At 39.9% G+C, this 26,297-nt stretch overlaps 1 protein-coding gene across 11 annotated transcripts in view; it reads right to left on the bottom strand.

Annotated features, from left to right (window-relative positions):
- SATB1 (SATB homeobox 1) overlaps positions 1-26,297 on the bottom strand; it is a 185,473-nt gene that overhangs the window by 67,307 nt on the left and 91,869 nt on the right. For 9 of the 11 annotated variants that reach the window (XM_061586745.1, XM_061586754.1, XM_061586748.1 and 6 more), the window contains one exon: positions 21,978-22,432. In XM_061586745.1, coding sequence (XP_061442729.1) covers positions 21,978-22,432 — 455 coding nt within the window. The remainder of the gene's footprint in view (positions 1-21,977; positions 22,433-26,297) is intronic. The other 2 variants (XM_061586750.1, XM_061586755.1) reach the window with 1 other exon arrangement.

Here is a 26,297-nt window from a genome sequence, read left to right as displayed (position 1 = left end):
GGAAGGACTTTTTCCTTCAGTCTAGATTGGCTAGTGAATCAGTATTAACTATCCTTTCAGCAAATGGCTTTGATAGACGGACCAGCAGCTTTTTGCTCTTCAGGCAACCTTAACAAGATTAGACTCACACTCGGTTGTGCTGCATACTATACTTTGCATGGATTGGAATTACTAGCTCTGCAAGGATGTGATGAGCACTGATCCTGTCAGCCCCTAAGAGTCTATGGCAGAAGTGATCCCCCAGACGATGCTGGCAGAATTATACAAAGGCAAAAATCAAGGTTAAAGTAGGAGGTAAACAACCTGGAAAAAGTGAGAAATTTAACAATTAAGGAGTAAAATAAATTAATAATCTGTGGGGAAACATGGCTCTAAACCTGTAACCACATGAGGAACTTGACATTTAAACCAAATGCACACATCCATATGGCTCAATAGAATAATTTGAAAATAGTTTGCACATTTGCAGAAATATTTTTATACTATTTTTACCTTTTGGGGATGAGGCTCTGAGTATTTATGAAGCAAATTGACAGTTAAAAATTATGAAAAAGGGCACACACCCAATGATGAATCTTCATAGATTATCACTAAAGAACCTAAACTAGCATTTCCCAAACTTCTGATACATGAAGCAAAGTATTTTTCCTAAACTGAAGTTGGAGGCACTTTCAATCTGACAGTGAAATGATTTACTTTTAAGACATAGGAGTAAAGTGTCTTGTCAATTTAATATGTAATATTAAACAGCACAATCCTATAAATTAGTGTAGCCAATGTGGTGCCCTCCAGAAGTTGTGGACTATATTTTCCATCATCCATGGCCACTGGCCATGCTGGTGAGGACTCATAGGACGTAGAGCCAAAGGACTCTGATGCACATTGGCTACCCCTGCTGTAAATACTAGCAGATCTTACTGTGACCTTATATTCAGATTCAACTCATTTACAACACAAACCAATGCATGTTAAATGAGTCCCATTCATTTTATTGGGACTTATTCCCAGGAAAGTGGGTATAGGATTGCAGCCTAAATTTGCTAAATTAACTATGAATATCAGTATTTCCATTTTCCACATTTTTTATTTCCTGCAACGTGAGCCTTAATAATCCTGCAGCATGGTCTGATTGCTTTTGCCTTAGCTGCACAAGGCAACCACTAAACTCATTACTTAAATACACAATGTCCTGATTTTGGGGATCTGGAATAGTGCAACTAACTCCTTTATGCTATGGGGAAAGAAGCTAGCACTTTTGATAGAACACAAGCACAACAGCGTGTTCTGGCCAAGTTTGATGTCAATTTTGTTCCCAAGAGGAATGTTATTAACTAATAGGCAAAAAACCTTGCGGTTTAAGTATGTACCTATAGCCAACAGATATTTCTTTCAAACTTTTTAAAAAGCAGGGAAATTGGGCAGCTATAGTGAATGCACCAGGGGAGCAGGAGACCTGACCTCCTCTCTGAGATATTGTACTGTCCTACAAATTTGTCAAAATGCAAACACAATTTGGGTTGGTCTTTCACAGTCCAATCCACTTCCTGTGTAGCTTGGAAGAATTTGGTAACATGTGCCTCTGAGCATATGGTGAGCGGTAGCAATACCTGCCACCACCAAAGATGGAGAGTTATAGTTTTGTATGTTTGTTGGCGTTCTTACTTTGCTTCTTTCCTGTGTTACTACTACTGTTTCTACAGAAAATCTAAACTAGAAGATTTTATTTCCCTCATTATTCATCCTTGAAATCTGTGTCAAATTCATTTTTATTATTTTCAAAGTCTTTTTATAGGTCAATGTCATATGATGGTGAAGACAGCCTTTTGTATTTCAAATTGTTGGTTATGTTCTATTTCTATTTTGAGTGCATTAACAGTTGAATCTGAAACTGCAGTTTGATGTAAAATCAGACTGATTACAATATGATGCTACTTCAGCAATGACTCTAGCTGTTGGAAAAAAGAGGATGCATGTTTTCAGCCTGCTATGTTTAAACCACGTTATTTAAGGCAAGGTGGGCACGGTCAATTAAAAACATAGAGCACACCTAGAATTTTGCTAGAATATATTTCACCTCCCACTGTTTTACCTTGTGCAAACTGAGACACTCCTGAGGTCCGCTGGAGACTATTCTGCAGAAGTCAGTGCCATTATTCCACAATTATGTTTGGAATGTTTTTAGTGTAAATTTTGCAAAGTGTTGCTGTACTTCACATATTCACAGAAATAGAAACCAAAGAAAATGATTTCCTATAGGAAACTTCACTAAAATTGCAAAGTAAATCAAACATATTTAAAGTGACCATCCGAACTATATCAACTGTCTTAATAATGTTGCTTCCTCCCTGCTAAACAAGATCAGCACAGCACATGTCTTCTTTCCATTATTTGGGCTGACTGCAGGTGTTGCCACCACTCACCATATGCTCAGAGGCATGTTACCAAATTCTTCTAAGCTATACAGGAAGTGGATTGGTCTGTGAAAGACCAACCCAAATTGTGTTTGCATTTTAACAAATTTGTAGGGCCGTACAATATCTCAGAGACGAGGATAAGTCTCCTGCTCCCCTGGTGCATTCACTATAGCTGCCCAATTTCCCTGCTTTTTAAAGTTTGATAGAAATATCTGTGGGCTATAGGTACGTTCTTAAACCGCAAGGTTTTTTTGCCTATGAGTGAATTTCTCTGCTTTTTAGTGTGGGAGATAAGAAATGGGATCCTGTGCAAGTTTGCGGAGAATGGATTGATCATTTGCATGCTTATTGAGTTCAGTGGGATTTACTCACCTGCAATCATGTTTAGGATAGGTGAAACTGACCACTGGGGATGGGGAGGTGAGGAGGAGGAAGAGGAGGGAGGGGAGGACTGGGATGGGAGCAGGCAGGAGGGGGAGGGGAGGAGGACAGGTTTGATCATTTGCATGTTTATTGAGTTCAGTGTGATTTACTCCTGTGCAATCATGCTTAGAATAGGTAAAATACATAAATAAATTTCAGAGTCGCTGTGGCCCTTGGGTCTTTTTCTTCTTTTATACTGAGTCAGGCCTTTAAGCATCATCTGATGGCATGGACTAGCATTGGCTCTCCAGGATCCGGGCAATAGTCTTACGTTCTTAAATCGCAAGGGTTTTTTTTGGCTATTAGTGAATTTCTCTACTTTTTATTCCAGCAGGTAAGAAATGGGACCCTGTACAAGTTTGCTAAGAATGGATCGATCATTTGCATGTTTATTGAGTTCAATGGGATTTACTACCATACAATCATGGCTAGGATAGGTAAAACTGACCGTGGAGAAGGAGGGGGAGGAGGGAGGGAGGGCTGGAGCGGGCAGGGGAGGAGGAAGAAAGAAGAGCAGAAGGGAGGAGGAAGGGAGAGGAGAGGGAAAGAACAGGAAAAGCAGGTCTGATCATTTGCATGCTTATTGAGTTCAATGGGTTTACTCCCATGCAATCATGGTTAGGATAGGAAAAACTGACCATGGGGGAGGAGGAGGGGGAAGGAGCGCATTGGATGGGGTCAAAGGAAGGGGGAGGGGAGGTTTATTATTTGCATGCTTATTGAGTTCAATGGTATTTACTTCCATGCAATCATGCTTAAGATAGGTAAAACTGACCATGAGGAGGAACGGGAGGGATTGGAAGGGGATGGGGAGGGAGGAGCAAAGGAAGGGGGAAGGAAGGGGCAAGGGGGAGTGGATAGGAGGGAGGGTAGGTTTGATCTAGGGTTGCCAGGCTCAGGGCTTGAGAATGATTCTGTACCTTTAAGAGAAGAGAAAATGCAGCCAAGTACAGGTTTTCTTGCAACACTGTTAATGGGAAAAACCAGAAGGTGGAATTCTCCCTTCCCCCTGCACAACTTTTAAAGATACAGAAGACCTCTTGGAGGCTGAGCCTGGCAACCCTAGTTTGATCATTTGCATACTTTTTGAGTTCAATGGGATTTATTTCTGTGCAATCATGTTTGAAAATAGAAATGGACTGCCTTCAAGTCGACCGAACTTATAGCGACCCTTTGAATAGGGTTTTCATGGTAAATGGTATTCAGAGGTGGTTTTACCATTACCTTCCTCTGAGGCTGAGAGGCAGTGACTGGCCCAAGGTCACCCAGTGAGCTTCATGGCTGTGGGGATTCAAATCCTGGTCTCCCAGGTTGTAGTCCAACACTGACCTGGGGGAGGGGTGCGGAGGGGAGGAGATTGGGTGGGTGGGCACTGGGCAGAGGCGAAAACCCTTTCCTTTCCAAAAGGAAAACATTGTGAACAGTATAATTGCTTTTCAGCATTTCCCTCACCTTTTTATTCTACAGCAGGCATATGTAGCTTCCCACCCAAATTTAAACCAAAGCTGTCCCTGCCCACATCCACATCAGGCCTTTATTTCACTTGGAGAGTCATGGCTTCTCTCAAAGAATCCTGGGAAGTGTAGTTAGTGAAGGTGCTGAGAGTCGCTAGGAGATGCCCTGTTCCCCCCACAGACCTTCAATCAGAGTCGCTGACTGTTATACCAGTCTGGCCACTGGAGCTCTGTCAGTGGAATAGGAGTCTCCTCTCAGCACCCTTCACAAACCACATTTCCCAGGATTCTCTGAGGGAAGCCATGACTGTCTCATGTGAAATCAAAGTCTGGTGTGGGTATGGCCCCCTGATTAGCCAAGCCCAGCAGCTGTGAGGCTTTTAGAACACTTTTAGAACATCTGTCGGGAATGCTTTGATTTGGATTCCTGCATTGAGCAGGTGGTTGGACTTGATGGCCTTATAGGCCCCTTCCAACTGTACTATTCTATGATTCTCTGACAGTTGGTTCTTACTGAGCATGCCCCGCGTTATCATAGGGTTCCAGCCAAAATTTCATAAATTAATTAAAAATCAGCCAGGCATTTTTAAACTTTTAAACTGCAGAAGATGAAGGTCAGAGTATGGGGCAAGGTCAGTATTAGGATTACAGGTACTCTGTGAACATGGCTGATTTTTTAATGAATTTCAACAGATTATGAGAACTCTCAAGAGAAAAAAGTCCAAAAAGGCTCTGGGTTTTTCCCCTCTCTTTTTAGTAGAACAAATTAAACCAGAAATATCACTAGAAGCTAAAATGATGAAACTGAGGTTATCATACTTTGGACACATCATGAGAAGACATGATTCATTAGAAAAGATAATAATGCTGGGAAAAACAGAAGGGAGTAGAAAAAGAGGAAGACCAAACAAGAGATGGACTGATTCCATAAAGGAAGCCACAGACCTGAACTTACAAGATCTGAACAGGGTGGTTCATGACAGATGCTCTTGGAGGTCACTAATTCATAGGGTCGCCATAAGTCGTGGTCGAACTGGAGGCACATAACAAAAATTCTCTCTGAGAGTTTTGTGTATTGCCATGTAAATTGAGAGGGTTGTTAAGCAAGCGTTTCTGAGTTCAGGACTATAAGTTTTGTATGTTTTGGTTTTGAAATGAGCTTATGGGAAGCATCAGAATGGCATGGGGGGTATTTTCAATTTAACTTTGCGGAATGTGAAAAATCCATGCTGGCTAAAATATACTGCCACTCTTGCGGCTGTATAATTTATGTGAGATCCTGCTTCTTTCAAAAGGCTCAGAAGCCTAAAATCTCTTTGGTTAGGACATTGTATGAATGCACTGAATACTGAATTTGCTGATTGAAAGGATCATCTTGGGAGATATGCTGGTGGCTTCAATTCTAGAGAAAGGCCATGAAGACAGCAAAGCATCCTGAGTTGATCAAAACCCAGATCAGGGAGCAAAAAGAACATAAGAGTAACTTGGAGAAGGTAATCTCTTCACAAAACACTCAAAATTAAGACTCAGGAGCATAGTTCAAGAAGGATTCATAAACAGGGCATTTTGCTATCATGTTTGGTATCCAGATGGTACAAGCAATGACCCCAGCAATGGATGGCAAATTTTTCTTTGGCTATGTATATTGTGAAGACACTGACCCTCAAACAATAAATGTAACTATTTGTGTGTCAAATGTTAATTTCAAAATAGATTCGGAATCTGATGTCACAGTAATTTTAGAGGAGAACGACATGATTCCAAACAAACAAACCGACATAAGGTAGACTGTTTTAAACAGCCTAGGGGGGTGTCATACATTGCTATGTATGATTTACTACACAAAAAAGATACAAAGAGGAATTTGTGTTCACTGTATATGTGATACAAGGGCATAACCTCCTCAGTTATAGAATAAGTTACTATCTAAAATACTATCTATAATAGGTATAGAATATGTGAAAGAGACAAAAAGAAGGAATGTAAATAAAAGGAGATTTTATGGATATAGTTTTAAAACCAAATGCCAAAGCATACATCATCCAAACACCTTGTAGATTCTCTGTTTCCTTAACCCTGAAGGAACACGGCATAATTAAGACAATCACTGAGCCTCCAGTGTATACTAAATGATCCCAGTCACTAAAAAATGCAAAAGGGGGGAAATATTCAACTGCAGATCTTAAAAACATAAGAACGTAAGAAAAGTTCTGCTGATTCAGGCCAAAGGCCCATCTAGTATAATATTCTGTTCTCACAGTGGTCAACTAGATGCCCACAATCATGAGAGTACAACAACAGTCTCCCTGCTTGTGATTCCCAGCAACTGATATTCCGAGGCATACTGCCACTGACATTAGAGAGACAACATAGCCATCATGGCTAGAACCTATTGATAGATTTATGCCCTTTGATATTCTTATCCTTAATGAAGCTATAGTCAGAGAAAAATACGTACTTCCAACGCTTACTCCCCAAAGTGACAGGATCCAAAGTATTTTTCAATTTGATGCCTCTGTGAATTCTGGCAATACCTTTGACAAACGGGAGTGCTGAACTGGCCACATTTATCATACCTTTCACAGGCCTTTGTTTTTAACACATGCCATTTAGAATCACAAGTGCTCTCAAGATTTTTCAAAGAAGGATGCCAGAACTTCTTAGAGACATAAAAGGAGGCATCAGACTGTGTTATCACATTAAATATTAGTGTAGCATGATGCAAACAGGTCTAGCCTTCTTCTGGGATCACACACTGCCCACTTGTCTGTCCTCTCACAAGAGGAGCTTGGAAGTTTTTACTTTCCCTTGACTGTAGTTTGTCATGTGCAGTAAAATGTGGTTAATATGAACTAGTTGGACAGTGAAAAAAGCAGATAAGAGAAAAATCAATTCATCTGAAATGTGGTATTGGAGGAGAGCCTTGCAGATACCATGGACTGCGAAAAAGACAAATAACTGGGTGTTAGAACAAAGTAAACCTGAACTATCATTAGAAACTGATGAAACTGAGGTTATCATACTTTAGACATAATGAGAAGACATGATTCACTAGAAAAAACAATAATGGTGGGAAAAACAGAAGGGAATAGAAAAAGAGGAAGGCCAAACAAAAGATAGATTGATTCCATAAAGGAAGCTACGGACCTGAACTTACAAGATCTGAACAGGGTGGCTTATAACTGATGCTATTGGAGGTTGCTGATTCATAGGGTCACCATAAGTCGTAATCAACTTGAAGGCACATAACAAAAACAACAAAGTTCCAACAAACCAATTTCAAATCATGGCTTATGACATTGGCATGTTTACATAAATAATAGTTAAGTTAAATTTCTGGTTTGGACAATGTAGGAAGCCACATTTAACTACAAGCAAAAGCTAAAGATCCCAAATTCCTCCTCTCAGACATATCAGAAGAGATGGGAAGGGGAGCATGTGAGCCTGAAAGGACCTAGACTCATTCACTTTGTGCTAAACCATAGTTTAGTGTGACATCCAAATGTGAGATTGGCTTCATGGATTATATCCTAATCCATGGCACATAAATAGAATGTTATGATAAAACAAGGGCCATCATCCTGAAAACATTTATTTATTTATTAAATTTCTATCCCACCCTTCCTCTCAGAAAGAACCAAGAATGGCAAACAAGTATAAAACACTAAAAACATCTTTAAAACTTTTTTAAAAAATTTAAAAACATCTAAAAGCAATTCCAACACAGATGCAGACTGAGATAAGGTCTGTATTTAAAAGGCTTGTTGAAAGAGGAAGGTCTTCAGCAGATGCTGAAAAGACAAGAGACGGCACCTGTCTAATGTTTAAGGGAAGCACATTCCAAGGGTGGGCACCACAATACTAAAAATCCCATTTAGGTCTAATCCATGACTCTGGACACAAGCTAAACATGGAGAAGCACATTTTTCACCAAGATGAGTTGGAATTCATGGGACAAGTCATCATACAACATGGGACAAAGGCATGCCTAAACAAGCTACATTCTATCAGAAAGGTAAAAGTACTAACTAATACTGCAGAAGTGGGGAGTGTGACCTATACCTGAACGGTGAATAATCTAGATTGATTGTTTGCAAGCACTAAACCCAATACTTAAATCTACAATGTCCTGGTTTTGGGGGCTGGATCAGGAAGCTGCATTTACAAACATTTAATTTATTCATTACTGTATTTATATGGCTGCCTATCAATGCATGTTCCCTGTGTGGCTTACAGGACAAAGAATACAATCCAAAATGTTCCGTGTGGCTTACAGGACAAAGAATACAATCCAAAATGTTCCCTGTGTGGCTTACAGGACAAAGAATACAATCCAAAATAACAATTAAAGACAACAAGAAAACAATAAAATGCAACCTAAAATCTTTACAGTCAATTAGCATGTCAGTCTACAAAATAAAACACAGTTTATGCAATGAGAGCCCAGATCTTGTTTGTTTAAAACACTAATTGATTAAAAGGGTGGTTGAATAAAAGGGTCCTCATCTGGCATAGAAAAGACCACAAAGACAGTGCCAGGTGCCTTTTTGAGGAGGCCATTCCATGGCCAGGGTAATCAATGGCCCTACTTCACTTCATGTAGGCTATCTTTTAGGTAAGCTGGTCCAAAGCCACTAAGGGCTTTAAAGGTTAAAAACATCACTTTAAATTAGGTCTGGAAATGGATGGAAGCCAACTTAAAACTGTAACTGCTTAAAACTTTGTTTAGGTAAGTGTATTGATAATTCTAATGTTTTTATAGATATTTAGAGGGTTTTTACAATCAAGTGGTATACAAATTTCATTAAATAAATAATTCTGGACCAATTGTAGTTTCTGGACCATTTCAAAAAGTATACAACACATTACGATAACCTAACTGGGAAATTACCAGAACACAGGTAAGTGTGCCCAGGCTATCTCCATCAGCTTAGGGGTGTATCAACTAGGAATGTGCAATGACCACAACATTTGATTAATTTGTGGCTTCCAAAACAGTCTGATTCAGTCTAAAGAATTTCAGATGCTTTCCAGTTTGCTTTGGGTGTGAATCCCAATACAGAAAAAATAATCTTCATGTCTCTCACAATCACTATTAGGAGTGGGGAGAATGGCTGTAACTTTTTCTTCTATTTCATAATAACATGAAATTTATGTAAATTTATGTGCAGGCACAGTAGCCATTCCTAAGCGGATAAAGCCAGACAAATTATAGACAAATAGGTCTACTGGTTTTTCTGCTGATCATCTTTAATGTTTAATTTTTAAATATCTAAGGCTTAAAAAAAATATTGAGCAGAAATGGATGAAATTTGTAGCTATAGTAGCCCCTTCTTAGGGAAAGGATTCTGACAAATTTCAGAAAGATAGCTGCAGAGGGGGGGGGTTGTGCAAGGCCAGCCTTTGCAATTCTGGGATGGTTAAAAAAGGTTTTATTTAATCTCCCTATTGTTATGTAGACAATTTATATGTGAATAGCATATATCATGGACATGTTCTAAGGTAAGAAATCCAGTAAATTTCATAAGACCCAATGTTTTTTGTGCTTGGCACCTTTAAAGTTTTATTTGGGGAAGAGAACTAAAAGGGATTCACTTCCTTCCCTGTGGTTTTGTAGGCACTGATTTTAGTATGACATGCATTTTAGAAATACACCTGGGAAAGCAACTTGTAAAATCACAGGAGGATAGATGGAGGGGCTACAGAGAGAGAGAGATGAATGAGGGTTGTGCTCTGCTCAGTTGGGACCAAAAGAACAAAACTGATTGACAGGAATGGATGTCATGTGGGCATATGGCACAGAGACAGAAGGACTTAAATGTCCAACATTTTCCATGCAAGCACCACTCGCAAACATAGCAAAGAGCACGGCACCGCACAGGTAGGAAGATAGTTTGGGGTGCTTCAGAGACATCCTGCTTTGGCTCAGATAATCCCCAATTTTTTTCTGAAGCAGCCTGCTTCAGTTTAGAATTTGGGATTCGTATGACTCTGCTGCATACCCCTAGTATTGAGCCAAAGAGGACAATTGATCAGGGGAAGGAACATAGTTTAGCGGCACAGCACATGCTTTGCATGCAGAAGATCCCAGGTCCCACCCCCAGCAGCTGTAGTTAGGGCTGGGAAAGACCCCTGTCTGAAATTCTGGAGAGAATAACTGCCAATTAGTAATTACAATACTGAGCTAGATGGTCTGATGGTCTGACTCAGTATAAAGCAGCTTCCTGTGTTCCAATGTTTCTCTAGTGACAACACTGGATCAGCAAGCACCTTGAGATTGAGATCATGATCCTTTATGCAGCATCCCCCAAGTTTCAGCCCCCAAATGTTGTTGGATTACTAGCTCCATCACTCCCAGTTAGCATGGCCAATGATGAGAGATGATGGAAGCTGTGGTCCAACAACATCAGGAAGTCTAAGGAAGGCTGCTTCAGGGTGTGTGCAACCCTTCCAGAACATACTGAACACCACTCACCCTGGTGGACAAACGACCTACCAACAATACCTCCATTTTTTTCTAGACTGAGCCTCAGTTTGTCCACTTTCATCCAGTCCATTACAATATTCAAGCCCTGGTTCAGGACATTCACTACCTCACCTGCATCTGATGGGTGAGATACAGCTGGGTATCATCTACACACTGGTGAAACCTCAACCTAAATCTCTATATGACTTCTCTCAACAGTTTAATATGTATGTTACACAGCATGAGAGAAGGGGAACCAAGCCAGTTATTGTATCAGAACCAGACCTGAAGCCTAATTGAAATGGATCCAGAAAATAGGTTCCATCCAAGAGTGACTACAGCCTTAATAACGGGCTCTCTCTTTTTCAAATGGATTTGTCATAGGTTTTTCTCCACTTGCATTCCAGCCACCTTCATTTACCCAAGGTAAATATATATTTTCCTAGGTGGAGCTCTAGTACAACTGCTTGGTTCAGAATGGGTGGCAGTTGTACTCTGCTCCAGAATTCTTAATGGAGCAGAAACACTTAATTGCACTTCATTTATTGATTATATTCCACTTTTCCTTCCTAAGAGAAACCCAGGTGGCCAACAGAAAAGTCCTCAACATAAAATATTAGAATAATCAATAACAAAAGATACAATTTTATGTTTTGATCTAGTACAGAGATAATTATCAATTACTGACAAAAGCAAAAAAAGGACACAGGAAAAAAGTGGGTAATAAGTTCTGTCTTGAGGAGAAATATTAAGACAGCTTGCAAGTAATAAATATAGCAAATCTTAGTTGGACTGATGGTACCTGAATTCCTACAACTAACAAATATCAGCCCATAGGTTGTACCTTCTTTCCAGTATTGCTTTTAAGATTTTATAAAACATGGCAATTGCTTTCATACTCAAAAATGGAGCTTTCAAGGCGCAAAACACTAGTGTGCAGGCATATACAACTTTTATAAATATCTATATGGACCACCTTCCTCCAGGCTCCTCAGAGACCATAAACAGTATCTTTTGAAAAAGGGGAAAAAATGGACCAAGAAACATTACAGAGCCAACATCTTCTAATTAAAAATGATGAGATTCAACCTGGTAGTCGACGTTGGTCATGACAGACATTTGTCACAGTCCCACAATGAAAACATATATTTTCAAGTTAGAGGAGGATGTTAAAGCTGACATTCATTCTGTGCACACTTCTCTACTAGCACCCAAATAGACTCCATCAGATCTAATTGCTATTCAAGGAGAGTAAGAACTTCAAGAAGTCTTACAGTACATCAAATACCTTAGCAATGCTTCAGAGATGACTAGAAAGTATTTTGGTGACTATTGACAACTAAGAAAATTGGAAGGCCTAATAATAAATTTATTGATTGTACCACAATCCATGAAGAAAGAAATCCTAGACCTTATCCACAAAGGACTTAAAGGTCTTATGAAAAGTTGTGAACAAGCCCGCCAGACAGTATGGTATTGGAAAGGACATAAAGAACAAAATCTTATCTTGAGACTATTGCAGAAGAAATAGATTGTTGCCAACAGAAGATCTTGAAAAAGGCTAGCTAGCAACAGCTTGTGTGCATTGAGAGATTGACACTATTCGGTTATTAGCGACTACTATTAGGTATATTAAGATACCCCCTTGCCTGCCATTATCTGCCATAGTGTTGTTGTACAACTGAAGAATACCTTTGTTCACGCTGGCATTCCAGGTGTCATGACCTACAATATAATCCAATTTATAGCAACTGAATTTCAGTCATTCTTACCAGCAGTGAAGGACAATGACTACAATGAAAACCCAAGTTCATCTACTGATCAGCACCATTTTGTAAGACTAGCAGTTATATCACTCCTCAGACTGTCACTTGTTCCATTCGAGTTAGTCTGAAGCCTTTAGAGATAAGTGAATGAATACCTAAACTACTTGAGATTTCAACAGTTCTGATTTATTTAACTGTTGTTTCTTTAAATAAAAGGGATGAGATGTGGAAATAGTGTTCAATCACTAGGTAGCACTGTATTAGGAGTTCTCTGCTTCTGTTCTGTGACAAAGAGAACAGACTTCTTGACTAGCTTCCTGGTGTGTCCTCTATGGCCTAGAGCAGAGATGTGAAAGCATGTGTCTCTCCAGATGTTGCTCGATTACAACTCCCATCATCCTGGCCCATTGGGCTAGGGCTAATGGGAACTTGGATATTTTCAGTCATTGACAACGAAACCGCCCTATCTTGCTGTTCTGCTTTAAGCTGGAAATGGAAAAGCAAAAAGGAAATGGGAAGCCCTCCCTTTTCTCCTAACACCAAATGCTGGAAGGGGAATTTTCATTGGGATCACTGTGTAGGAGAAAAGAGTTAAATACTCCGCTCCACCACTATACCCTTGATCACGATTCTCTCCCTGGCTGTATTTGATTTGGGGGGGGGGGGAGAGAAGAAGATGGATATAAAGGCCATGCTATTTAGTAAGAGAATGATTAAATCCTAATGAGGAAACACAAACCATAGAGAAGAAAATTGCTATCAAATAAGCCTGAATAGCAGTGATATAAACCATATACACCAGGAGAAGTGGTGCAGCCAGTTCCTGGAATGGGATATGGGAAATGGAAGCTGAACAGGGAAACATGAAAAAGGATGTGCTATTATTTTATTCACTGTCTCTTGCAGATCCCCTGCTAGAAGTGTGAGAACAAAGAAAATGGCCTATGTAGAAGCAGCCAGAGTTCAGTAATAACTGGAAGGCTGCAGTTTTTCCAACCCTGGCTTAGACTTTGTCTTCCATGACACTGTCTTCAAAAGAGGCTGACTTCTAAGGAGGCCTGCCAAAATCTTAAATTATTTCTTTATTGTGATAAACTAGCAGTTGTCTCAAGTCCTGTATTGGTTGCTGTTGTATCCTATATGGGCTGCAGTTCAGTAGTAGAACATCTATTTCACATGGTGAAGGTTCAAGGGTAAATACATATCATTTCCCCTGTCTGAAATGTCCACTATTTGAAATCCTTGAGATGCCACTGACACTCAGTGTAGCCAATACTGAGCTAATGGTCTGACTCAGTATAAGGGAGTCCTCTATGCACCATTTATGTATAGCTATATATATTTATCAATAGGGATTGAAGGATCTGTCGATTTCAGTTCTCTAAGTTTCCCATTTTCCCCATCTTAAATTCAGTTCTCCACATTTCTGGAGGAATTTGCTTAGTGTCCTGTTTCTGCCTTTTAGTGTTAGTTTTACTTATTGATTTCTATTGCTTTAAATTATTGGTGTTATTGATTTTAACTGAGCACCACTTTGCAAAAAGTGGTCTGTAAATAATATGAAATAAATAAGTATAAGCATAATTACTACAGTGATTACATTGTAACCAGCCATACCAGTGATTACCCCATTAATGCAGTCAAAGTAATTTGTCAATGTATTATAATTTTGTTATTAGACTTTTTCCATGAGTGAAACAGAGGATGAGCTTAAATGTGCTAATTTAGGAACCGTATTTCTCCCTTACAGTAGAAGTCAATTTAAGCCACAGCCACATCTCAGAAAATGAAAATAATCTTTACAAATCTCTGCAAGTATATTTCATTAGTAATTGCACAAAAATGTTCAATAAGTTTCAGCACTTTCAAAAGCTAATTATGAATTCTTTAAAAATGGGAGGTAAATGAAAGTGTCTGCCAATATGAACGAAAGCATAGCCTGTCTGGCCCCCAGTTTGTCTGCTCTTTGAACGTAATCACTGAATCAGATAGATTTTATCAGGCTCATGGAACTTCAAAGCTCCCTGAAAAAAATTGTGATTTGCTCCCAAATATGCAGAACATCCTCATATGCTGTCTTTACTGCAGTGGATTGAAATCTCATATGCAGGTGGAAGATTATTTTCAAACTCCACCCGTAAGTTTGGAGTCCTGCCAAGTAAGTTATAAGCAGACACATTTATCTTTGCCGCTTATTAGTGAGAGGAGAGCTGTCATGATAGTGTAATAGCACCTTTTTACCTTATACTCAAACAGCAGTATGGTAGTGTGCTTTTCTTAAATTACACTATGAAGAATTATATGAACACAGTGGCAATTTCTGTTATACTTAAGCAGGCAAATTTCCCTCCACCACATAATTTACAGAACTCAAATTCAATAAAACATTACAGGATGGTCCATTACTGTTATCAATTTTGAATAATCCATCTTCATTCTTCATTTTACTGGAAAATAAGCAGTGTGACTAAGACAAAATGAAAAAAGGGGAAAGAAAGAAATGAAGGAAGCCTAGCTGGGTGATGTAGGTAAACCTTTGATGTGGCCTTAAAATTACTGCATGGACTTTGCAGTACCCAAATTTTATTACTTAGGAATTGAAGTTCTTCAGAAGTAGGCTGCATCTACAAAACCCCTCTCTTTTTCAGTACTGAACAAATTATCTCCTTTCCCTGCACCCATCCGGCCCTCACTTTGTCCAGATGGGTTGCTGTGTGATTCACTGAAGGTTTAAAATCATGATGAAAAACATACAGAACAATATTTACTTGCAGCTATGTTCCCTATGTTTCCTGTATCAGGCAGTGTGCTAAGGTACCTCCAAATAGACCTAGTAGTTAGCAGAGATCCAGCTAGCTGCTTAACATGGCATAGTTGGACTCTATTTCCCCAGTAGGTATTGAGAAGACACAAATCCTTAAGTCTAATCAGTTACGCTGCTAAGCAAAAGAAATAATCCAAAAACTTTCTAGAGGCTTTCCTAGACTCTTAAATAATATACTACCCTCTCTTCTTACTGATAAAATTCTGAAGTAGAACTCTCAAAACTATCTGGATGTTGTATGGTTCACAGCAGCTATTTCTGGTGCACACTCTGATAATTTATAGTTTGTGTGAACTCAAATTACTGATTTTTCTTCTTAAACATCCAAAAGCATTTCCTCTCTCTTACTGTACTATTTAACAATAAAAGTATAATTCACTAATAGGCAAAACACCCTTGCAATGTAAGAATGTACATATAGCCAACAGATATTTCTATCAAACTTTAAAAAGCAGGGAAATTGGGCAGCTATAGCGAATGCACCAGGGGAGCAGGAGACCTGACCTCTCTGAGATATTGTACTGCCTGACAAATTTGTCACAATGCAAACACAATTTGGGTTGGTCTTTCACAGTCCAATCCACTTCCTGTGTAGCTTGAAAGAATTTGGTAACATGTGCCTCTGAGCATATGGTGAATGGTGGCAACACCTGCAATCAGCCCTAATAACAGAAACAAGACATGTGCTGTGCTGATCTTGTTTAAGCAAGGAGGAAGCAACAATATTAAGACAGTTGATATAATTCAGATAATCACTTTAAATATGTTTGATTTACTTTGCAATTTTAGTGAAGTTTCCTATAGTAAATCATTTTCTTTTGCTTCTGTTCCTGTGAATATGTGAAGTACAGCAACACTTTGCATAATTTACACTAAAAAAAACTCCAAAAACAATTGTGGAATAATGGTATTGACTCTTCTGCAAAATAATCTCCAATGGACATTTGCACAAGATAAAATAGTGGGAGGTGAAATATATTCTAGCAAATTTCTAGATCTGCTTTTTGTTTTTAATTCATCATGCCCACCCTTCCTTAAGTGGAGTGGTTTAAGTATAGCAGGCTGAAAACATGCATCTTGGGCAGGTCAAGTTTGTTTTTTCCAACAGCTAGAGTCATTGCTTAATTAGCAACATATTGTAATCAGTCTGATTTTACATCAAAGCTGCAGTTTCAGATTCAACTGTTAATGCACTCAAAATAGAAAATAACTTCCAGTTTGAAAAGGCTGTCTTCACTATCAATGACATTGACCCCCCAAAAGTCTTTCAAATTAATAAAAATAAATTTCTAGGATGATTAATGAGTGAAATATAATTTTCTAGGTTAGATTCTGTAGAAACCATAGTAACACAGGAAAGAAGCATAAGAACACCAAGAAACATACGAAAAATGTAATTATCCAGCTTTGGAGATGCAGTCCTGATTGCAGGTGTTGCCGCCACTCACTATATCAGTGGTTCTCAAACTTTTTTGGTTCGCGACGCACTGTAAAACATATAAAAATTTTCTGGCGCACTTTGTGTACAAAATTAAAAATATATCAATATATTTTAAACTATGAATAAAAATAACTTAATAATAATATACTTTCATAATATTCGCAGCACACCTAGCCACCTCTTGCGGCACACCAGTGTGCCCCGGCGCACCATTTGAGAATCACTGCACTATATGCTTAGAGAAACATGTTACCAAATGCTTCCAAGCTACACAGGAAGTGGATTGGACTGTGAAAGACCAACCCAAATTGTGTTTGCATTTTGACAAATTTGTAGGGCAGTACGATATCTCAGAGAGGAGATCAGGTCTCCTGCTCCCCTGGTGCATTCACTATAGCTGCCCAATTTCCCTGCTTTTTAAAGTTTCATAGAAATATATATGGGCTATATGCACATTCTTAAGCCGCAAGGGTTTTTTTTGCCTATTAATGAATTTCTCTGCTTTTTAATCTGGGAGGTAAGAAACGGAACCCTGTGCAAATTTGCTGAGAATAGATTGATCATTTGCATGCTTATACAGTTCAGTGGGATTTACTGCCATGCAATCATGTTTAGGATAGGAGAAACTGACCATGGGGGGTGAGGGAGGGGGAGCTGGAGTGGGGAGGGGAGGAGGGAGGGAGGATGAGGTGAGAGGAGAGGGGAAAGGCAGGTTTGATCATTTGCATGCTTATTGAGTTCAATTGGATTTACTCCCATTAAATCATGCATAGGACAGGTAAAATTGACCCTGGGGGAAGGAAGGCTAGAGTGGGAAGGAGAGGAGGAGAAGGAGAGGAGGGGGTAGTAGAAGGAGGGGAGGGGGTAGGAAAAGGAGGTGTGGGGCGGGAGAGGGGAAGGAAGGAGGAGGAGAGGGGAAGGCAGGTTTGATCATTTGCATGCTTATTGAGTTCACTGGGATTTATTCCTGTGCCATTATGTTTAGGATAGATGAAACTAACCTTGGGGAGGGGTGGGGGGAGGAAGGGGAGGGGGAGGGAAGAAGGTGGAGAAAGAGGGGGAGGAGGGAGGGAAGGGGATAGGATCGGTGGACACTGGGCAGAGAGAAAGCCCCTTTCCTTCCAAAAGGAAAACACTGTGAAGAGTATATTTATTTTTCAGGGTTTTCACATATAGTTTCCCACCAAAATTTAAATCAAAGCTGTCTCTGGTCCACCAGACATTTATTCCACTTTAAATAGTCATGGCTTCCCCAAAGAATCCTGGGAAGAGTGCTGAGAGTTGTTAGGAGACACCATATTTCCCTTACAGAGTGACAATCACTAGAATTCTCTGAGAAGAGGGGCTGACTGTTAAACCACTCTGGCCACTGCAGCTGTGTCAGGGAAAGAGGAGCCTCCTCTCAGCACCCTTCACAAACTATACTTCTCAGGATTCTTTAGGGGAAGCTATGATTGTTTAAAGTGGAATAAATGTCTGACGTGAGTGTGGCCCCTCTGATTAGCCAAGCCAAAGCTGTTAGTCTGGCATTTAGAACACTGGCAGTTGGTTCTTACTGAGCATGCCTGTGCTACCATAGTCTCCATAATCTCCAAAGTTAAATTTCTTAAATTAACTAAAAATCAGCCATGCATTTTTTTTTAACATTTAAACTACTGAAGATGAAGGTCAGAGTATGAGGCAAGGTCAGTAATAGGATTACATGTACTCCACCAGTGTAACTTTTTGGCAAGAACGTTACAGCTGAAGTCCTAGGGTCCTAGCACACTAGTAAAAATTAGAGTTACTACTTTATCCGACATCCTAAGGCATCCTTCCCAACCTGATGCCTTCCAGATGTTGTTGGACTCTCATCAACTTTGGCCACTGAAGCTAATGGAACTGCTGGTTGCAGCTGATGGGACTTGTATCTCATAATGTCTGGAGAGTACCAGGTTGGGGAAGGCTGTCCTAATGACATCAATAAAAATCAATTTGCAGGATCTTCAATTGTTAGGGAACTTCTGCACACTAGCCAAAAATGTTAACTTCTTTAAAATTACATTTCCTTAATTACAACTTTTTTCAGTCAAATAATTCTTAGTTGTCCAAGAACAAATTAAAAATAACTTCAGACTATAGCAGAAATTCCACATACAGAAATATCCCATGATTTATATCCAACACATTCAACTTAATTAAAATTCAGCAGATGTAATATTACCAAAATCTTTCCTCCACTTTAGGGGAAAAAGTCACAGAGCTGGAAATAATAAAAAATATTTTCAATTTATATTGTTTTAAATAGCTAGCTAATAATTAAAGCAGTTACATTTTCCAAAGCTCAGGCTGATGGTCCTTGCTAACAGGCTGTGCAATAAAAATCAATCAAACTCTGATTGCACTGATGAAGTAAAAAATAATCTAAAGTTAAAACTTGTCCTTTTAACCCCGCCCCCAGGAATTATCATATTGTCCCATGAAGTTTTTTTTAAGAAGGGTTTTGTTTGAGCTACCCAAGGTTAATGAAAGCAAATGAAGGGGCAGGTTGAATTGTTTGTAGTAATTTGGAGGGTTAGAAATGGGCTAAGAACTAGAGTGTTCAGAATGAGCGGTCAAAGTAAAAGGTGTACTTCTGGCGTGGCACAACCTGGCACTGACACTGCTCTTGAAACCTCACAGATGCTGCCTACACAGATTACTGGTAATGGAGATGCCAATGTGCAATACACCTTCATCAAGGAGGAGGAACCTGCGTCTCTCCTGATGTTTTTGGACTACAACTCACAACATCCCTGACCACTAGACATGCTGTCTGGAACTGCTGAAAGTTTAAATCCAACATCTGGGGGGACAGAGCTTCCCACCACTGACCCACAGTATGGGGTTGGACGTTGTATTTTGCAGCTATACTGCCACAGCTTTTAAAAAAAAAAACGTTAGGAGGGTATGTGCCATTTTGGGTACCTCACTGGAGAGGGGAAGCACACAGCCTCCAACTACCCCAAAAAAGAAAAAAAGTTCACAAAACAGAAGAAAGATTGCTCCAAGGTACATCTACAAAAACAGGGAATGTGAACACACAAACGAACAAAGTGGCACCCCTTAAAAACAAGCTATCAAAGTATTTGGGGAGGAACTTTGTTCCTGTGCTTCTCCCTTCTCCATATATTTTAAAATTTGCTTCTGGAATATTTCTTTAAAATTTGCATTATATTACTTAAAGGACTTCATTCTCTCGAATGGTTTTCCATTTTCATTTGGGTTTCAAGAAAGATGATACTTTCAGCTTCACTGTGAAATTAATTGCAATTTGAGAATGAGTTACTTTGAGTAGTCAGAGAGGATTTACCTGCCCTGCCTATTATATTCTTTCTAATTATTTTATAATTATTCTAATTATTTTATAGGTACAGGTATAGATTAGAAAGAATGAAAAGGTTGCTATAACATGCAAAACGATTTCCACATGTATATAAACATTTTTTAAAATTAACTTTAAGTATTTTTGATGAAAGTATATGTTGAATTTTATCCCTTCCTTATTTTTTGAAAACTTGGTATTTTTTAAATGTATTGATTCAGTTTATAAATTTTGCATTGTTTATTAATTGAACTGTTGTTGTCTGAGACATTATACTGAAAATTTATTGATCATTTATTGTAGCATTTCTATAGTTAAAATAATTGTTCATATTGTCTAGTTGATGTTTTGATATTATTGTTTTTGCTTTGGTATGTTACTATTAAAAGCTTTGGGCTTGATTTTGGAAAGAAAGGTGGGGTACAAACACTGAAATAAAAACAGCCATGTTGCTCAGGCTTGATGAAAGAGAATTCAATTTGAAATGTGTCTGTGGAGCAATTTCCCATTGCAGCAGGTAAATATTTTGTAAAATTTGATTTCCCCCCCTTCATTACATGGTTTGTAACCTGAGAAGATATTGTAGTAATTGGAATGACTGGATTTTCTTTTTATAATGAAACTAACCTCCATTAAAAATGTTTTTTGGCATTTATAGCTGTTTATATATGTTACATTTTATCATATATAGCTATCAAAACTCACTGGTCTGTTTTATGGGTGGCCTCAGTTTGCATGGTCATATCTCTCCTGTCTGATTGATGTCTCTCTGATCTAGTGCGGCTTACCTTTACCATTTCATTGATTTGTTTGTTGAGGGCACAAAAGGGCAGGACATTGCTATAGGATGGAGAGGAAACCTTGTCGACATTTGCTACTTATTTTTGTGTTTCAAAGGTTTCATGGACACTTCTGTGCTTCTGTGGTACACTGAGGGTGGAAGTGGGTAGGAAGAGTATTCAAGCATTGTGGGAGGTGGGAGGCTCAAGGTGAGCTTCGTGGAGATTTGAACCCTGGTCTCCCAGATTCTAGTCCAACACCCTAACCACTGCACATGGATCACACCTGTGGTCCTCTTAGATGTTACTGATTTCCAGTTCCCATTGGCCCCAGACAGCATGGCAAATAGTCAGGGATGATGGAAACTGGAGTCCAACAACATCTGGAGGGCCAGTGGTTCCTTATCACTGCTTTAATAGTAGTGATGCAATAGAAGAGGTTGTCACTGCTTCATCTCCTACCCACTCTCTTCTTGGATTCTTCACTCAAAAAAATCCAAGATGACAATGGACATATGTATCAGCAAAAACCATTACTACTGCACCTGTGCTGTTAATGGAAAAGGTCAGTATTCAGGGCTGCCCTAATAGCCTGCAACCAAAATGTTATGGGTAACAATAGCTAGTGCCACAGCTTGTGTCAGCGCCAATTCAACAAGAAGTGAACTGACTAGGCAGCACAGACATTATAGATGTAAAGTATTTTATTACTGAAGTGAGGAACCCCTGACTGAATGTGCACATGAGCCAACAGTCTTGCTATTTTAAATTATGTTCCTTAACATGGGACTACAGGAAACTATTTAAAGTCAAATAGTGCTTTAAAAGCGATAATAAAATGCTGCACTTTTAAACTGCTTACTTCTCCAAACAATGGTTATTTTTTTTTTAAAAAAAGTGCAAAAGAGAAACAGCTAAGTGTAGTTGTCGTTTCCTAGTACCTACCAATTTTGTATCATGTTTCATTTATCCATTATGGCAGTCTAAGTTTGTGCAAATAATAGAATAATGAACTGGGGAGATGGGAAAAAATTAATCTTGCTTTTTTTTTTAAAGAAAAGTCTAACCTGAGTTCTGTTAAATGCCACACGTGCAAAAACTGCCTGCGAGATTCCTGCTCGTTTCAATTCATCACGCACCCACTGGTAGATTTCGGAAGACACCTCTGTATTAGTTGAGACCTGCTGCTCCAACGGCTTGTTCATGGATCTGCTGACTGGAGGAGGATGGTTCAAGTACTGTTGGTTTAAGGACTGTTGGGCTAGAAGTCTGTTCACTGCATACTGCTGGTTTAACAATTGGGCCATTACCAGCTGTTGATTTACCAACTGAGGACTAATGGGAGTAGATACAAGTCCAGGATGCAGGTTTGGAAGTGGGGTCCGAACAGATGGTTGACTGCTATGAGAAAGCTGAACAGGGGATGGAGGCTGTTCAGCTGTGTTCCCTGGGACTGGTTGGTGTCCAAAGTTGACGTGGTTGGCACCTTGTTGGGATAGTTCAGAAAGGCTATCCATTTCGGCTACAGGGAAAACAAGAGATATTGCTTACTTAGATGAAATGGTTTACAGGCACATATAAGATAGTGTGGTTGATAATATTCATGAGACTAACACTATCTTACTTTCTGTTTTATTAAAGAGATGTTAACAATGCAATATTGTTAGCATTTAGCACTTGAACAAAACAGAAAACAAATGCTGAATCCAAAAATTTTATTTTCCTCTGTGATTCCATTAAAACAGGACTGGTTGGCCCATTCATGTATACAATTTGACATCTCATCACTTTTAAAATAGCCACTGCTTTGATTCATGAAATCCCTTCCCAGATACAGAGAACACGTAAAGAAATTCCTGTGAAAATCAGGCAGTGAACTGCTCACAACAGACAATGATGGTAGCCATTTCTGCTTATATGGGGTGCTGAATTGTGGCATGCTGCTAGCAATGTCTGATAGCTGTTGCAGACTTGGACATATACAGTAACAGTTTTCACATGCATTTATTCATAATCCCATACCTGGGGAGGAATAGAAGTAGAAATGACAAATCTATTGACAGTTCAATCCTATGCATGTCTACTCAGAAGTAAACCCCATTCTTACTTATGAATTCAATGAATTTGTGGGACTTACTGACTGTTAATAGTGTATAGGATTGCAGCCTTAGAATTGTTAGAAGGGCTCTTGATGTTACACCACTCAGCTCTGTGTGAACAGGCTCCAGTGAAAAATACTGTGGCTAAAACATGGCATAAAGTGATATGAAGGTTCTCCGAGTTACTCTCTCTGTGACAGCTGTCTCACCACAGGCAAATCATCACAGGCAAACCATCACTTAATATTGCAGTCATCAAGGGTAAGCAGGCATGAACTAGCTAGTAGTATGACCCATTTTCAGAGTAAATCAAAAGCTACTAGCCTTTATATAGGACAATCTATTTTATTTCTGTTATCTAGTTTAACTTTTCAAAATATGAAAATAATATAATAAAAATATAAATTTTGACAAACTTATTTCCCAGCCCTTGCCCAGCTAAGTCTTGCCCAGCTAAAGATTGGCTTTAATCCAATTAGGGTTTTTTTTTAGTATAGATTGTGGTTTTATATGATATACTGATGAATTTTATGTTTTTAGTATGTTGTTAGGGCTTGTCCTGAAAGAAGTATGCAAAACTTGAAATAAATAAAATGCCCAACGTAAGACATGTGTGAAAATATACTGAACTATGTTTTAATCTCACAGGGTAGTTAATCTCAGGGTAGCTCAGATGAGATTACTTCAGACTGGCATTCTATGATCTTTCTGAATGACACTAAACCAGTCTCATCTTCATATATTTCTTAGTTCAGATGAGACATTTGGTCTTACCCTGAAATGATCTTCTCTGTGCGTGTCAAAGATGACCTCAGGTGGTAAGCTAGCTCCACTTAGCAGTTGAAGGCAGAAAGAGTACTGTTCAATTTTGCATGGACTTCCTGCTGTCTGTAGCCCTCAGCCACTGTTCTTTGATGGCAAGCCAAATAGACGAGTGAAAACAGAATAGCGACAAGACAAATTGAAAGACAAACCAACAGCACTCACATACTCTTCTGCTAAAAATGGACCGACTGAGATACTGATGCCAGTCCAGCCCTCCTAGGGAGTGGCCCTGAGGTCATCTTTGACATGTATAGAGAAGACCATTTCAGTTAAGACCAAATGTCTTTTCTTCTGTGCATGGAAAGATGACCTCAGGTGGGACATACCAAAGCTGACCCATGTAGGGCAGGAATATGGCTGGGCTGTAAACCTTATTGGTCTGAGAGAATGTGATGTAGCACTCTCCTCGCGAAGGCGGGCTCAGAGAACACATATTTATTTTATAATGCTGGATAAATATATTAGGCGGTTTCAGTAGTTGTAGTGGTCTCCGTGTTGGACAGTGTTTGAATCCCCACACAGCCATGATGTTCACTAAGTGACCTTGAGCAAGTCACTGCCTCTCAGCCTCAGAGGAAGGCAATGCTAAACCACCTCTGAATACCGCTTACCATGAAAACCCTATTCATAGGGTCACCATAAGTCAGAATAGACTTGAAGGCAGTCCATTTTCAAACATATTAGGAGCAGCCCATGTAGCCGCTCTGCAGATCTCTTGGAGAGAAGCACTGCAGGAAAAGGCTGCTGAAGTGGCTGCTGTCCTTGTGGAGTGGGCCAATATCTTGGTCGGGCAAACAAGACTCAGGGAGGCATATGCCAACATAATGCATGCCTTAATCCACCTGGCTAGTGTTGAGGCAGAAACCTTTTTCCCTAATGAAGCTGGGTAAAAGAATACAAATAAGCTATCTGCTTGGCGGAAAGGTTTCGTTTTGGCAATATATACTTTTAGGGCTCTTCTCACATCTAGTGAGTGCCAAGCTTTCTCTGTGGAGTGGATGGGTTAGGGCTGAAAGGAGGGAGGACGAGCTCTTGTTGACAGCGAAAGGTAGAGAACACTTTAGGATGAAAGGAAGGGACAGTGTGGATAACTACTCTATCCTTATGAAACACACAGTAACATTTGTCAACAGATAGGGCATTCAGCTCAGACACTCTGAGGACCGAGGTAATGGCCACAAGAAGTAACACTTTAAAGGACAGAAGACAAAGGGAGGCTTTACTGAGTGGTTCAAAGGGAGGCTTCTGAAGGGCCATTAGCACTTTGTGCAGGTCCCATGTTGGATAGCAATGCTCTAGGTCAGCCTTTCCCAACTAGTGGGCCACCAGATGTTGTTGGACCACAACCCCCATCAGCCTCAGCCAGCATTGTCAATGGTCAGGAAAGATGGGAATTGTGGTACAACAACATCTGGTGGCCCACTAGTTGGGAAAGGCTGCTCTAGGTGATGCAGATATTGTTGCTCCAAGGAGAAAATGCTTCAGGAAGGGATGAGCTCCTAGTGGGTTCTCCAGGTATGTGGACAGAATTGCTGACAGAGCTGAAGCCTGCCGTTTCAAGGTGTTGGGCCTGAGTCCCAATGCTAAGCCGTTTTGTAGGAAGGAGACGGCCTCATTGATGCCAGCTTTCCTAGGAAGTATTTTCTGCTTCTGTGACCAAGCTGAGAAGGCCTTTCACGTACTTTCGTAAATCCAGATAGTGGATGGACGTCAGGACACCATCATTGTTCCTACTACCGGAGGGAGCAGGCCCTTTCTTAGCAGGCATCACCTCTCAACTTCCATCCTAGGTTTGGGTGGAGAAACTGTCCCTGAGTCATCAGGTCCTCCCTGAAGGGGATCTGTAATGCAGGGTTGACCACCAGGTCGAGTAGATCCGGGAACCAGGCCCTTCTTGGCCAATATGGAACGACCAACAGAATTGTTGCCTTCTCGGACTGGATGTGTTGGATTAACCTCGGGATGACTGGAAGTGGTGGGAAGGCATACAACAGACCTGCAGGCCATTGGGATATCAGGGCATCTATTCCTTCTGCCTCTGGTGTTACGTACCTGGAGAAGAACGTTTTCACCTTGCAGTTGTGGTGGGTAGTGAACAGGTCTACTTTGACCCTCCCAAAGTGATCCACTATCTGCTGAAAGGCCGTCAGGTGGAGTTTCCATTCTCCTTGATGGATTTGCTCCTGACTCAACCAGTCCGCTTGACTGTTGTCCTCCTGTTTGAGATATTCTGCCAGAATTGATTCTAGATGGACCTCTGTCCACTGGAACAGTAGCGAGGCTTCTCTCTGGAGCTGGACTGACCGCATTCCTCCCTGACGGTTTGGCCATAATGTTGTCAGTCCTGACCAGTACTGCCCCAAAGTGCCTTGATTCCATGAACTGTTTGAGTGCTAGGTGGATTGCGTGGAGCTCCAGTCGACTGATGGGGAGTAAGAACTCCTATGCTGACCAAGAGCCTTG

This window comes from Rhineura floridana, chromosome 10 (genome assembly GCF_030035675.1).
Source record: "Rhineura floridana isolate rRhiFlo1 chromosome 10, rRhiFlo1.hap2, whole genome shotgun sequence".
Taxonomy (NCBI): domain Eukaryota; kingdom Metazoa; phylum Chordata; class Lepidosauria; order Squamata; family Rhineuridae; genus Rhineura; species Rhineura floridana.
Note: the sequence above shows the minus strand (reverse complement) of the source record. Positions and strands in the feature narration are given on the sequence as shown.